Source organism: Podarcis raffonei, chromosome 12 (genome assembly GCF_027172205.1).
Source record: "Podarcis raffonei isolate rPodRaf1 chromosome 12, rPodRaf1.pri, whole genome shotgun sequence".
NCBI lineage: Eukaryota > Metazoa > Chordata > Lepidosauria > Squamata > Lacertidae > Podarcis > Podarcis raffonei.
In genome coordinates, this window is record NC_070613.1 from 43308579 (window position 1) to 43324664 (window position 16086).

Consider the following 16086-nt stretch of genomic DNA (forward strand, 5'->3'; position numbering starts at 1 on the left):
TAATTAAAACATAAAAACATAATGCTAATTATGTTTTTGTGTTTTTTGGTGGCAGCATTTGTAGGGAGGCAGCCGCAGTAACTTTGCACTGGACTTCTTATGTGTATAATATATGAATATTCTTCCTAAAAAGTGGAGGGGAAATAAGAGTCCAAAATGCAAAATAATAATATTTTGTTGTGTTATAGAACTCTTGGGGAGATGCCAGATATCTCTTGTATAACAGGTGAAGAGCCGCTGCCATGTGTTTCCATTTGTTTGCTACTACTAGGAGTTACGTGTTTTTGGTAATTTGTCAAGAATTTCTAATGCAACTCGTACAATCTTTTTTTACTGTGCTTTCTCTTGTGCAAATTATTTTCCCCCATTTTGCAGATGTGGAATTGAAGCTGAAGGCTTGACCACACATCATTTCAGTTCAGTCATCTGTGGGTTAGGCAGGGCTTTTTCCAAGCAGAACTCACTGGTACCTCTTTAGCATTAGGGCTCAATAACTTTGGCTGGATGCTCCCCCAACAAATTCCAGCACCACTTTTTCTAGAAAAAAACCCCCCTGCGTTTAGGTGACTGGGAATAAATGCCTCTCTTCTCCTCCACTCAGGAGGGGAGAACAGTGAACCCCTCAGTCTGATCCCTGGTTGTTCAAATTGTCTTTAGTTTAAAGCACACCGTAGTGCCTGAGTGTGGGTGTAACATTGAATTGTGGCTTCTTTAAGTAGTACAGTCAAACCTCGGTTCCCAAATGGCTCTGTTTTGGAACGTTTTGGCTCCCAAACGACGAAAACCTGTGCAAATTATTTTTCCCCATTTTGCAGATGTGGAATTGAAGCTGAAGGCTTGACCACACATCATTTCAGTTCAGTCATCTGTGGGTTAGGCAGGGCTTTTTCCAAGCAGAACTCACTGGTACCTCTTTAGCATTAGGGCTCAATAACTTTGGCTGGATGCTCCCCCAACAAATTCCAGCACCACATTTTCTAGAAAAAACCCCCCTGCGTTTAGGTGACTGGGAATAAATGCCTCTCTTCTCCTCCACTCAGGAGGGGAGAACAGTGAACCCCTCAGTCTGATCCCTGGTTGTTCAAATTGTCTTTAGTTTAAAGCACACCGTAGTGCCTGAGTGTGGGTGTAACATTGAATTGTGGCTTCTTTAAGTAGTACAGTCAAACCTCGGTTCCCAAATGGCTCTGTTTTGGAACGTTTTGGCTCCCAAACGACGAAAACCTGGAAGTAAATACTCCGGTTTCCGAACGTTTTTCGGAAGCCGAACGTTCAACATGGCTTCCGCTTGAGTGTGGGAAGCTCTTGCAACCATTCGGAAACTGATCCTTCTTGTTGAACATTTTGGAAGCCGAATGGGTTTCTGGAATGGATTACGTTCGACAACCGAGGTTTGAGTGTAGAAGCTCTCACCAAAGGGGCAGAAGGCAGGGAGTGTGTGAGAGCTTGAGATGCACTGCAGCTTGTTCCTGGTCGCATAAAGTGGGCTAATAAATCCTGGGCAAAGGTGGGATTTCTTAAAACTGCATATCTCAGTTGCAAAGTCAAAGTTCTCCATTATTGATATTTTATAAATGGTTGCATTGACTGTCAGGACTGCAATCCTGACTCAGTGGGAGAGGGATTAGGGTCGCACATAGCTGCTTCTCTGCTGGTGGCAGTGGGGGAACTCTATGGAGGCTCTGGAGCAGCGAAAGTCTCAAGCTTTGACCTGGCAGGTGGGAAACTATAGTGGATAGTAGTCAATGGAAATTTCTGGGCAGGCAGCAGAGGCGGATCCCCTTAGGGCAGCCTTGTTCAACCTTGGGTCTCCAGTTGTTGGACTACAACTCCCATCATTCCTAGCCAGCATGGACAGTGGTCAGGGATGATGGGAGTCATAGTTCAGGAACAACCCAAGGTTAAGAAAGGCTGCCTTAGGGACTCCCCGCCAAACACCTTCCAACCTAGCCGGCGGGGCTGTAGATGTGATGGTCAATCTGCTTCTTCATGCTGTCTGACCCCCTACATTGGAATTGTTCTTTCTGATGATCAAGGAAACCCTGCAAGAATGGAGCTGCTGGATTAAATTGCTGTGCAAAGTTGCCTTAAAGTTAATTAAAGGTACTTGTGCTTTGCAAGAGTTCAGCTGTGATGATTGCTTTTCAACAGAGTACTGTACCAGAAGACCTGCTGTTCATTCTTAATACTTGTTCAGTAATAAAGGATCCGGAAACCCTTGGTGTGTTAATGTTCCTTTTTTAAAGAAAAAAACCCAACAACGTGTTTTAAGGTGTTTTATTTGTTATGTTGTTGGCATCCGTCTGTCTCGAGAGAGAGTGGAAGAGTGTGCCATCAGGGGCAAAGTCAAACTGTCAGAGACTTACAGCGCCTGCTGTGGCTATAGAGACAATGACAGGGAACAAATAACAAATATTTGTCATATTTATTCATTCACTATATTGTTATAATATTTATTATAAAATATCTAAAGAAGCCATTGTGCCTTTATTGTGTCAGTTGATCAACAAAAAGAATCCTTAGTCAGAGAATGGAAGAGACCCCTCTGTGGTCAGTATGTAAAAACAAGTATTTGCCCCTTCTGAATTTTTGAATATTGGAACAAGGACAAGTGTTCATTGCTAGAACTTTACCTTGGCTGTCTCCCTGCCCTTTCCATAATACAGTCGTACCTTGGACGTCGAACGGAATCCGTTCTGGAAGTCCGTTCGACTTCCAAAACGTTCAGAAACCAAAGCGCGGCTTCTGATTGGCTGCAGGCACCTCCGGAGATCATCGACCAGTGCGACCAAGGCAGTTTCAGTACCATGATGAGGCCTGAATCAGATATCTGACCTTCAATATAGGGTTGGGAATGGCATTTTATTATATTGGGATTTCAATATTGATAGACTGTGGGGTTTTAATAGGGTGCTTACATAGCTCTCCCTATTACCCCTTCTGATTCATGCACAACGTTTATGGATAAAAAATGCAATACACTCAATGTAGCCACATATTTGTGGCTGCCTTCTGTATTAATGCATATTGACCCAGTAAATGGAGATGTCTGCCTGAAAGCTGTTAAGCTATCAGCATTCTAGTGCTAATATTATTATAGCTTTCAGGCAAGTTGGTGTCTGCTATATGGATTGCAGCAAGGATTAAGGGGAGGGCGAAGGTAAAGCTGTAACTTTTCTCTGAGAGACATGTTACATATATTCCAAAAACATACAATGCATATTAAAGGTCCAAAAGAGGTCTGAATGCAATGCTTCTTGGGTGCATCATTATACTAAGAGTAGTTTGAAATTAGTGCCATGTTCACCAAAGAAGAAATGTAGTTTTTCATGGCTGACGAGAGGGGAATGGTGGAACGTCAGAAATTGTTTCCTAGAGGTTCATTGTTAATATTCACAAGCAGATTCATGTAATAAATATGAGATACGCTGTGGTCTAAACCACTGAGCCTAGCTCCTGTCCACCGAGCACATTCAAAAAGCACGTCAAAAACGTTTGAAAGCACATCAAAGTGCAAAGTAGATAAATAAGTACCACTCCAGTGGGAAGGTAAACGGCGTTTCCATGCACTGCTCTGGTTCGCTCTGGCCACATGACCCGGAAGCTGTCTGCAGACAAACGGCGGCTCCCTCGGCCTATAGAGCGAGATGAGCGCGCAACCCCAGAGTCGTCCGTGACTGGACTTAATGGTCAGGGGTACCTTTACCTCAGTTTTGAGGTGATAGGGAAAATCATGCAAAGAGGTTGAGGGAACGTTCTTTCACATGTGGTGGGCTTGTAAAAGGGTAAAAGAGTATTGGGAAATAATCCATAATGAACTGAAAAAAAGTTTAAAAGTACTTTTCCAAACAACAACAACGAGTCCTTTTTGTTGGGCATAATTCAGACTGAAATTCCCAGGTGTCAAAAAAGGTTATTTATGTATGCTACTCAGGGCTTTTTTTTCTCTTTAAAAAATGTTTAGGGGTCATTTCTTGAGTCATTTTAAACAATCACCATTTTAAAGTTCAAATCTGGAAAAATAAATACAGTAAATGGACAAAAGTACAAAGATTCACAACATGTTTAGGGGTATGCGTACCCCTGGGCCCGCCCAGAAAAAAGCACTGATGCTACTACTGTGGCCCATGTTTTGTTAGACCAAAAATAGAAAACAAGCGAGGTCCCAACCAAAGATAGAATATAGAATAAGAGAACAAGAAGAACATAAGTTTAGAGAAGATTGGAAAACGTTTATTGAATATATTGGGGGGAAATTGTGTACACCTGAAAATGTTGGCAGCATTAAGATAAATCCAACAGTTGAAATAAGTTTTGATGGATGCGACAATGAAATATTAAATGGTTTAGCTTTTGTAAAATATGCAGGGATTTATGATATGTAAAATGAACCATGGAAAGAGAAGAAGATGAGATGGAGGTGAAAAAACAGTTTGTTTATATAGAAGTATTTTTACCCTATCCTTCAGGCAAAAAAGACTGCCAGAGCAGACTACAGAGATTAGAAATAATCTAATTAGACTATAATCTTACAGTCTAAAAGATGTGGCATAAAAGCAAATGGTAATGGGAGGGAAGAGGGAAAAAGCAAGTGTGGGGACTAGTTCTTAGTTCTGAAGTTCAGGGAGTAGTAATTCAACAGGTCTTGGAACTGGATCTAGCTAGGGTTGCCATCTTTTGAAGAGCAAAAAGGAGAGTTCTACTTTTAACTACGGATTGCTATGATGACTCTCATTTTACATATTCATGAAAAAGAGGAAGTGTCCAGGAAAAAGAGAACATAGGGCACAATGGGATGGCTGCCGACTCCTTTCTGTCTCATAGAATCATAGAGTTGGAAGAGACCACAAGGGCCATCGAGTCCAACCCCCTGCCAAGCAGGAAACAAAATTTAAAGCTTCCCATACCGGGAGTCGAACCCGGGCCACCTGGGTGAAAACCAGGAATCCTAACCACTAGACGATATGGGATCTCGCGGTCTCAGAAATGTCATTTGGTAGCTAGAGGGAGCAGGGCTAACATGGAAGCCGTTGTTGATAAGAGAGAAGTTGTTTAAAAAGTTGGATGTTCTTTGAAGGTATTAATACTTCTGTATTTCCCCCCCTAAAGGTTATGGTTTTGTAGATTTTGACAGCCCAGCAGCAGCACAGAAGGCAGTAGCATCTCTTAAAGCAAATGGAGTTCAAGCGCAAATGGCAAAGGTAAGATCAATGAGAGGGCATTCTTAACCTTGTAATGTTGTGTATTACTCTCTGCGGTAATAATTTTGTGGGATTGTTCTATTTCCTTGCTGTTTTCTAAATCAGGATTTCTTGCAATCTTGTTTTATTACTCAACACAAGTTTGTCTTCTGACTCTACCGATTTCTTCTTCATCTTGTTTTGTCTGTTGGCTTGCCAATGTCTATGATGCCTGTGATTTGCCCGGGTCCTGAAATGTGGTGCTCTTAAGTTCCATAACACTCTCCTGCCATCCTTCAAGGAACTTCATAAGACAAGGTTAATATACCTTTAGGCGCCGGGCGAAAACTTTTCTCTTTAACCAGGCCTTTGGCTGATTGACATCCGATGCTCTTTAAAAACGTGGAAAGGGGGATTATTAGGTTGTCTTTGTTTTTATGGTGCATTTTCTGGTTTTGTTTATATTGTGGTTTTATGTTGCGAAGCACCCTGAGATCTATGAGTATAGGGTGGTATACAAATAATAATAATAATAATAATAATAATAATAATAATAATAATATGCTTGAGATGGGAAGAGCACTGACATCCAGGCCCGAAATATGACAGTGGAGAGGTGGAATGTGTGTTCCAGGGCTGGCTAGTTGGTGCATGGTTACTGCACAGTCTCAATACTTTGGGGCTCGGTCAAGCCTTGCACCATTCTGCATAAACCTGAGATGGCTTATGGGGGAAAGGTTGCTGGAGACAGTGCCCTTGGCTAAGGCTGCAAAGCATATGCAGACGTTGAGATCATAAGCGGCTTCCCTTTGGTCATGAGGGGTTCCATGCAGTATCGGACAATTGATGGATTCACGGGTGCACCTGCTGGATACCCCAGAAGACAAATACGCATTATAGATTTGCATGTCTTGGTTCTCCAGCAGAGAATCTTGGCTTGGCGAAATGCAGCGGGGACACACAGATTGCCTGGTATTTGCACGCATGAGGAACTTTGGCGACCGTGTATTGATTGTAGAGCCCATTGCAGATTAAATTATTTTTTAGCAACCTCCTTTTAATGGGGATCTCAAATGATCTGGCTGTGCCAGATTCTGGGACACTTCTGTTTCCCCAGGCAATTTATTTTTCTTACTCTCTCGGCCTGCTGTGCGTTTTCTAGCTGCCACCTCATATTCTGCCGAACGGTATGGTTTTATTGCATATGAATAATTCATTATGTATACCTATTGCTTGCCATTCTGAGATTGCTTAGATGAAAGGTGATATGCAAATGCTTTAAATAAAGATAAGCAAATATATAAGATAAATCCCCCGTGACCTTCTTGCTAGTGCTTTAAGATCTGCATGGGAGGTCATGCTTGTGGAGCTGGCTGTGGACAAAGTCCATGCAGCGGTAACACGAGGCAGAGGCCTCTCAGTGGTGGCCCCTCTGTCTGTGCAACTGTCTCCTGATTGTCCCCCATATTGCTGACATTTAGGTGTCATGTTAAATGCTTGCATTTCACCAGACTGTGGTTCGTTGCTCAATTTAGCAGAGAGTTTACAATGCACTTCATTGTGGTTTAAAGATTGCTGTTGATTGGTTGATAAGATTTTAATTGTTGTTTTTATCTTCTTTGCATTGTATTTCAATATTATTGGTAGTTGCTCTGGGCACTGGCTGGTGTTCAAGAACAAGACATTGATTGATTGATTGATTGATTGATTGATTGATTATGGGGGGGGGACTAGAATCCACCCTCAGTCTAATGAAATGATGTGCATTTGTCTGTGCCACATTCTGTGTAACTATGGCTATGGTTACTTGTGTTTTGGTAACCTCCAAGTTGGACCATTGTAATGAATTCTACCTGGGGCTGTCCTTGAATATGGACCAGAAATTGCAACGAGTGCGAATCACAGCTGAAAGGGGCAGCCAGCCACAAGCATATGGCTCCTATTTGGAAGTGTCTGCATTGGTTGCAAATTGTTTTCTGGGACCAATTGAAGGTGCTTACTTTAACATTTAAAGACCTCAAAAGTAGGGGATCCAAATACTGCAAAAACACTTTCCTTCATATCAAACTGCCTATGCTTTTAAGATCAGCAGATGAGGCCCTACGCAGGTTGAAGTGTGTGGTGTGGAGGTCCTGGGAAGAGACTTCTTAGTGCTGGCTCCTCACATGCAGAACTCCTCTCTTCTTAGGTGTGTCTGGCCACATCTTTATATAGTTTGGGGTGGTTTGTAAACACATCTTTTTCAACAGTCATTTGGAGGAGACAACTAACTAGAAAAAAGGTTTAATTTGCTGCTGCACTTAATAAACTTCTATCTAGTTAAATTGTTATGAGTCATTGTGCTTTGCATTTTAATGATCATGTTATTTTATGGATTTTAATACATTTATATATGTGTGTGGGTGTGTGGGTGTTGTTTGACCTTGGTGTAAATTGACATATGTTAATGGTGGTATATAAGTCATCTAAATCAATTGTTGTGTTATATATTCAATTTCTATCTTGCCTTTCCCCCAAAATGTTTTTGGTGAAACTCTTTGCTGTCAGGTGTGCCTATTATGTACAAATGGACCTTGAGATGGTTTTTCCGTAAGGATGTTTCCAATCCACTCAACTGGGAGCAAGCACAAAAGATTTCGGAGCTCTGTAGTCTTGTACTTAGAAACCTCTGTAAATATAAACACATAAATTCATCCTTAGTAGGATGTGTTGTGCTGCAATTTGTTATCTGTCCAAAGAACATCTGAAGAGCTAGAAGTTTCTGTCCAAATTTTGAACAGATTATAATTTTCAAGCAAACAGTATTTATGGAAGCCCATCAGGGATCGATTCCAGACATTTTGTCATTTTCTTCTTTGGAGTTGGTGACTTTAAGTTGTTGATGCCCCGTTTATTTCACTCTGTCTTATTCTGTTGTTATTATTATTATTCTCTATTACACACATTCGGATAATGTGTTTATGTGCTTCTTATTTTGTTCTTTGGTGCTGGCCATTGACCACAATAATAAATATTTTATTTGATTTGTATTTATGGAAACATGAGGGCCCAGTATGAGAGATTTTGGAATATGCAGGCCCTTCCACAAGTTGACTTTAGTTCTTTAAGATCTGAACTTTTATCTGCCCTGTTTAGGGAAGTTTTTAATGTTTGAAGTTTTATTCTGTTTTTGATGTTCTGTTGAAAGCCTCCCAGAATGGCTGGGGTAGAAATTATGTACACACACACACACACACACACAATTTACAGTATAAACCTCCCATTTGACTAGATAACTTGCATAATGAATTGGTTCACACTGATCCCCTGTAACCTAAGGCGGAGATTTCAACCCCCCCCCCCCCACTTATTTAACAAATTCATAGACTGCTTTGTATCGTTTTCATAGACCACTTTGTATTTTTCTGTTGTGAACCGCCCTGGGATCTTCAGATAAAGGGTGGTATACATATTTTAACAACAACAACAACAACAATTAATAGATTGAAGCAGTGTTCAAGATTTAAACCCTCCAGAATAAAACACAAGTTCAAAAAACAATAAAATAACTTCAGTAAACTCTAAAAACAATAAAACCATATTTACAAATTCTTCTAAAAAAAACCAAAAATTTTTTCCTGCCCCATAAGTGAGTGGGTCATCCATCAGGTAAATCCTTCTTTTTTTAAAAAAAATGTCTTCAGCTGTATACGCTGCACAGCATATCACTATATAATGAGGGGGTACCCATATCACATAATGCAGTGACATTGCCCACAAATGATGGGCAGTACTTCATAGAAATAGCAACAGCTGGACAAATGTGGCTGGAGTAGACACCCTCTGAAAACTGACACCTGTCAATTGATTTACCTTTCCTGACAACTTTTTCGAAAGAGGGCGATTTTGTTTCCGATGAATCTTTTTTTGCCAGAGAAGTTTTGAAACTTTTTCTGAGGCTGCTTATGGAAATGAGCCATAAGGGTGAATTAGCTGAATGATTATGCCAGCCAAGATCGGAATCTCAATGCAGAAAGCATGAAATATTGATGCAATTTGGAATTCCTGTAGTTCCTTCACCTGAGAATCTCACATTACATACTTCCAATATTAATTAAGTCTCCAAAGGTCACTGTGAAGCAGGCTGCAGCAAGCATTATCTGCATTTCAAAAAAATGGGACAAAAATGGTGAACGAGAAGAGGATTAAAGTTGAGGTTGTACCTGAATAAGGGTGAAGTGGAGTTATACCGGAAGAGAGGTGAAGTGCCTTTGAGTTACTGAACCCAGAGTTCCTGACAAAAGCTAAGCGGTTCTCTTCAGTACTTCTCCACTTGCTCCTCTTTTGCCCTGTGCTTATCTCATCTTTTGTTCTCCACTGTTGAAACCACAACTATGCACATGCAGGCATTTGAGACAAGTGGATTGGGGTATTGAAAGCCAGCTCAAGATTTGTAGCCGTGGCACAAGCGATTGTGCCGCCTGAGGTGGGTGGCTGCTCTGCTGCTGCCCGGCTGCTATTCCCCTTCTTGCCAATCAATCTTTGCCCCACTCCTGCTCATGCCCCCTTATTTATTTTTCCTTTCCTTTTTTTCCTTTTGCATTGGTGGCATCAGAATTGGCCTGCCTCGCTTTTCCACATTATGGGAAAGGTGCTAGTAGAGTTGTAGATTGTTATTGTTGTTTAGTCGTTTAGTCGTGTCCGACTCTTCGTGACCCCATGGACCAGAGCACGCCAGGCACTCCTGTCTTCCACTGCCTCCCGCAGTTTGGTCAAACTCATGCTGGTAGCTTCGAGAACACTGTCCAACCATCTTGTCCTCTGTCGTCCCCTTCTCCTTGTGCCCTCAATCTTTCCCAGCATCAGGGTCTTTTCCAGGGAGTCTTCTCTTCTCATGAGGTGGCCAAAGTATTGGAGCCTCAGCTTCACGATCTGACCTTCCAGTGAGCACTCAGGGCTGATTTCCTTAATAGATGTTAATAAAGTTGTAGACAATGAAGTTGTAGATGGCAGAGTGCCGGCGTTTTGCGCCTGTTTCGCCCTGCCAGTCCAAATAATCAAAAGGCCGCTGTTCGCCCCGATGGGGCCCTTTAACTGGGGATTGCAGGTAGACTGAACTTATCTAATAAACTGAGTTAAGCATTTGAAAAAATCTATTGAAACCAGACATTATAAGTTCATTTTAGGCTGGGTAATTCGCAGGTCTTTGTGGCTTTGTTTAATGTTTTGTATTTTTCTCAGAAGGTTGATAAAGTATGTATAATTATTGTTCTGTGTATATTAATCACCAACATGTTGCATGAGTCGCACAACTTCTATCAGCAGCACAGGTTGCATTTTTCTAATATTATGGGAAAGGCCATCTTCAGTGTGAGGTCTTCTGGGCGAGGTGGTAAGGAGAGCACCTGCTTTGCTGCTGTTTTAAGCTAATAATGTTTTTAGCGTTGCAAAACCACAGCAGCATAGCACAGTGTTTGGGAAGAAGTCCATTGCCACTCAGGGGAATGAGCAGGAGGGGGCCCCAATGCAGAAGGGACTGTGTATCACATTGTGAAGTAAGTGAAGCAATGCACATTGTCATCTAGAAAGGGAGGCTTGTAAGGCCATTAACCCCATAGTCTACAGTTGCCTTCTGCACCAATGCCTGTGTTGAAGCCAGTGGTGACTGTACTCTGTGCATCCAAGGGAAGTCACTGGCAAGAAGCCGACTGGAGTTTCTGTCACTTGAACCCAGTACCGGTGAGGAGGTCCTAACACCCAGGTATCAGTGGTACTTTAGTTTGCTATCAATGCTGCATTCTGTCTTTCAGGGGATAGGAAACATAAGGCTGGATATTATTCTGTATCTTGTTGTTACTAACTAACTAACTAACTAACTAACTAACTAACTAACGCCTTTCAATCAGTTTTCACGACTTACTCCTCTAGGTCAAACTTGGTATTTAAGTTTGAGTAGAAATGCTACTAGCTCATTGTCCCACCCCATTCCCACTGACTTTTTACATTTCCACAAATTGCAGGGTTCTCCCATCCTGCTCGTACCTTCTGGTGATTGGGTGACTATGTTATGGGTACATGAGCAAAAATAATAGCATGAGCATCCGAAATAATATTAATAAATGTCCTCAGTGACGCCACAAACAGAAAGCTGTTAGTTTCAATGCATCTTCTTGTATTGAAGCTGAAGATACAGGGTAGATATGGTTTGGAATCTCAGTGTGAAAAAGACCTTGGGAGGGCCATATATATTAGATCATGAAAGAAGTTTTCAATAAGATGTGGACAAAATAAAGGAGAGAGGATTGTTTCTACATCTTGTTTAAAGAAATATTTTCTTCATTTAGCACTGATAGGTTGTTGTTGTTTCTTGCCTAGCCCAAATCTTCTTCTTCTTTGGCGATCACTCGTAGCCGAGTAAGATTGTCTTCGATAAACATGGTTTAAGTGACTGTGGAGGCCAATTCTGGATCCACACGTCCTTCCACAGTGGGGACATTGGTTTCTGGGCGGGAGTTGATCACGGTGTGGTTTTGGCAAGCGTGCCTTCCTCTTAGCACGTTTCTCCCTTGCGTCCTGAGTTCGAGTGTCTTCAAAGCCCATGACACCTTTGTCAAAGGCTGTTCTCCAATTGGAGTGCTCACAGGCCAGTGTTTCCCAATTGTTGGTGTTTATACAGTCATACCTCGGTTTGAAGTAGCTTCAAGTTAAGTATTTTTGGATCGCGCTCCGCGGTGACCCGGAAGTAACGGAGTGCGTTACTTCCGGGTTTCGCCGCTCGCGCATGTGCAGACGCTCAAAAAGATGTCATACACATGCGTGGAAGCGGCGAAACGTGACCCGCACAGACGCGCAGTCGCGTCTTGCGTTATTTCAGGATGCAAACGGGGCTCCAGAAAGGATCCCATTCGTATCCAGAGGTACCACTGTACTACATTTTTTTAAAAAATTGCCTTGAGACAGTCTTTAAACCTCTTTTGTTGACCACCAGCATTACACTTTCCATTTTAATGTTTGGAATAGAGTAGTTGCTTTGGAAGACAATAATCAGGCATCTGCACAACATGACCAGTCCAACGAAGTTAATGTTGAAGAATCATTGCTTCCACACTGGTGATCTTTGCTTCTTCCAGTACACTGGTATTAGTTTGCCGGTCTTCCCAAGGGATGTGTAAAGATTTTTGGAGACACCGTTGATGGAATCTTTCGAGGAGTTTTTATAAGTGGTCCATGTTTCACAAGCAAACAGTAAGGTTGGTAGTACAATAGCTTTGTAAACAAGCATTTTGGTTTCCCTGTGAGTCTCCTGGTCGTAAAACACTCTGCACTTCAATCAGGAGAAAGCCTCACTCACAGAACTAAGGCGATGCTGGATTTTGGCATCAATGTTGGCCCTTGTGGAAAGATAACTGCCCAGGTAGGAGAATTATACCATTGAGTTGGATTTCTGGTGCTGCAGAGGGGTTATTTTCTGCTTGTTGGTGCAGCACTTTGGTTTTTTGGATGTTGAGTGATAGGCCAAGCTTTTTGTAAGCTTCTGAGAAGATATTTAGGATGGTTTGGAGGTCATCTTCTGAGTGTGCACACACTACGTTGTCATCAGCATACTGAGGCGCTATGACAGAAGTTACAGTAACCTTACTCTTTGCTTTCAGCCTGCTCAGATTGAAGAGCTTTCCATCTGTTCAATATATGATTTCTACTCCAGTGGGGAGTTTCCCTTCGACAAAGTGTAGGATCATGGCAATGAAAATAATGAATAGAGTTGGGTCAATAACACAACCCTGTTTAACACCTGATCCGACTGTGAATGGTTCACTTTGAGAGCCATTGTTATCTGTGATTGTTGTTGTCGTATTATCATGGAGGAGCCGAATGATGTTCTCAAATTTATCTAGTCAGCCAATTTTCTTCATTTAGCACTGATAGGTTGGTGTTGTTTCTTGCCTAGCCCAAATATTGGTTCTTTAAACTAGATGCTTAATATTAAATACGGACATTTTCCTAGGAGAGGTATCCAGTTGTTTCTGTTTTGCTTCCAGAAACCTTTCCTCAGCAATGTATTATAGATCATTTTGAGAAGCTCACAGCAGTATGTACATGACAACATGAGTAGATGGAACTCCACCATTCCATCATGGTTAGAGTGTCAGACATGGACCTTGGGAGATCAGCATTCAAATCCCTACTCAGCTATGATGGTCCTGGGGTGACCTTGGACCAATCACTGCCTAAACTACCTCACAGAGTCATTATGGGGATTAAATGAGGAGGTGATAGAACCATGTAGACTGATACCTGGGGGGAGGGGGAGACGGGAAATAAATAAATTTATATGATCACGCATGATATAAGAAACCAGGGCCAAACTGCATAGAAAGCTTTGAGCTCTGCGGTCAGGATGATGGTTTTTAGTTTGCAACGCTCCCTTCAACTCTTTTTATGAATAACTTCTTGATAATTACTACATAATTACTACCATCTAAAGGCTACTTAGCTTTGCACTTGATGTCAATTATTATTATTTAGTTGAAATAAATAAACCCTGGCATTCTAGATCCCATTTTGGGTGATGGGTGTGTGTGTTCAAACACCAGTTCTTTTGACTCTGTCACCCTTGGCCACTTTTTACGATATCGCAGCAGGATAATAAATCTGAATCTTTCGTCGTTGAAACTTCAGAGTTGCTATTTTAATCTTCTTAATTATCTGATTTTTCTCTAAAGCAAAGCATTCATTAAGAGCCATAGTAAGGCTTCAGTAAAATTGTTTTCATCATTTCCACCATAAAGACTAAGTAAGACCTCCATGGAAACTTTGGAGACTTAAGCAGCATGGAAATTGTTCAGAATACTTTTGTAATGAGGCTGACGACATTCCAGAGCGTTTGATGAGGAACTCGACATCTGTTAGAAGTATAGGTTCCTATCCAATTGCTGTATAGAATGTTTGCACACAAAAACACAGTATAAAAATCTGTCCATCTCGTGAAAACATTAACTGTCTCAAATAGTACTTATACTTAGGCTTGTGATGTACTGTCTGAATAATAATTCCTAATTAACTTGCAATGGATCTTCAGGGATGAAGGCAAAAGGAAGGTACCATCCACTTTGCAAAAGGATTCCTCTCTCTGCTGCTTGCTTAGGCTCCTATTTTGCTTCAAATCCTCCTGTTCGCCTCCAAAACAGGCCTCCCAGGAGCTAAGCAGCTGTTTATGATGAAACTTTAGAACGTTAAAAAAAAGTAAGGCTAAATAATTAATGTTTCCGGCCGCCATGTAAGGAAACCAAGGTCAGGCGACATGAGAAGGTGGAAGGCCCTTGTGTAACACTTTTGGGATGTTCATTTTAATAATGCAATGATGACAATCATTAAAATATTAATATACGTCTATTAGGATATTTTTAATATAAAAACCCCTCACTTTAAGTTACCGTGCGTAAGTCCACTAACACAGCGCAACACAGACAGGAAGCATTTGTGTAATGAATCAATGTACACCACAGCCTTACCCAAACTTTTTGGTATTGGACCAAAAAAACCTAATAAGGTATAGAAGCTCCTTATAATACCACATCAGATAAACATCAGTCAAATTAATTTTTGGCACGAAATCCTCAGAGGAGCTATTTTCAGTTACCATCACTCAATCAAAAGTACTGTTCATGAAAGAGTTGAAGGCAATATGCAGAACAGCTTGCATTGACTGCTTTGTGTTAGTCTTCAGTGGTTACACTCACAAAATTTCATGTAGTTTTTATTCCATTTTTTAAAAATAGTTTTCCCAGAGTTGTTGCAGTTAAAGTCGGTGATGGCTCTGTCATACTTTTCAGAGGAAGAAGACTTTTAAGCAAGCCTGATTTGTTTGAAATTTCCCATTCCTGATCTCCAGTCAACTTTCTTCTGCCCAGGCACTTGACAGTTTTTTCACTGGGTATTTATCATCAGACTGTGTTTAAACCTACTTCACAGCAACACCAAGCCATGCACAGTGGCAACAAATTTAATAAATAAATAACTGTTTTCCAACTGGCTGTATGCCGGCTACAGGACTGAGAAGTGGAGCTCCTCAGTTGGATAATCAATGAAAAACACTTTGAATGGCTAAAAAGATAACTTCAGATAAATATATTTGACCGCCTAGAATACAATATACAATCATGAAGAATTCAACAGAAAATAAGGATGACGATCTATCAGGAACAATGATTAAAGACAGGCATAGGCAAACTCGGCCCTCCAGCTGTTTTGGGACTACAACTCCCATCATCCCTAGCTAACAGGACCAGTGGTCAGGGATGATAGGGATTGTAGTCCCAAAACATCTGGAGCGCCGAGTTTGCCTATGCCTGATTAAAATAAGACACTAATAGGTTTTATTTTGTAAGTTTTTTTTTTTTAAATCAAGTTGTATCTAGTGCTGTACAAGCAGTATTATGTTTGGGCAATAGGGCACCTGCTTTCTCTCTCCTCCCTGGGAACCCCCAACATCTGCTCCAACGCTCTGCAACAGATTTTGAGGGTGTGCAAGGGGCTGCAAGCGTGAGACGGGGGAAATTCTGTTGCACAAGTGGACATCTGCTGCACAGTCGGAACAGCAGCATTGGATACAACTCTCAAGTTTATAACCCCATCCCCCATGTTGAGGACTCTGCTGACTTGCATGGAGGCAACACCACTGGTGTGTGTTGGGTGGGAGCAATCCACCAAAGGCTGAGCGTTGCCTGTAGTAAGCTTTGTCTTGTAGTAACGTTAAGGCTTACAGGGAAATGATATACATTGGTACCTCTAGTTCAGGGGTCAGCAAACTTTTCCAGCAGGGGGCCGGTCCACTGTCCCTCAGACCTTGTGGGGGGCTGGACTATATTAGTGGGGGGGGGGGGGAATTGAACAAATTCCTATGCCTCACAAATAACCCAGAGATGCA

General features: G+C 41.6%; 1 protein-coding gene and 1 non-coding gene across 9 annotated transcripts in view; one reads left to right on the top strand and one right to left on the bottom strand.

Annotated features, from left to right (window-relative positions):
* The window catches only part of RBMS3 (RNA binding motif single stranded interacting protein 3), a 752431-nt gene that overhangs the window by 480146 nt on the left and 256199 nt on the right, over positions 1-16086 (top strand). For all 8 annotated transcript variants that reach the window (XM_053409861.1, XM_053409864.1, XM_053409862.1 and 5 more), the window contains one exon: positions 5110-5201. In XM_053409861.1, coding sequence (XP_053265836.1) covers positions 5110-5201 — 92 coding nt within the window. The remainder of the gene's footprint in view (positions 1-5109; positions 5202-16086) is intronic.
* Positions 4899-4970, bottom strand: TRNAE-UUC (transfer RNA glutamic acid (anticodon UUC)). Its single transcript has one exon. It is a non-coding gene; the product is annotated as a tRNA-Glu (tRNA).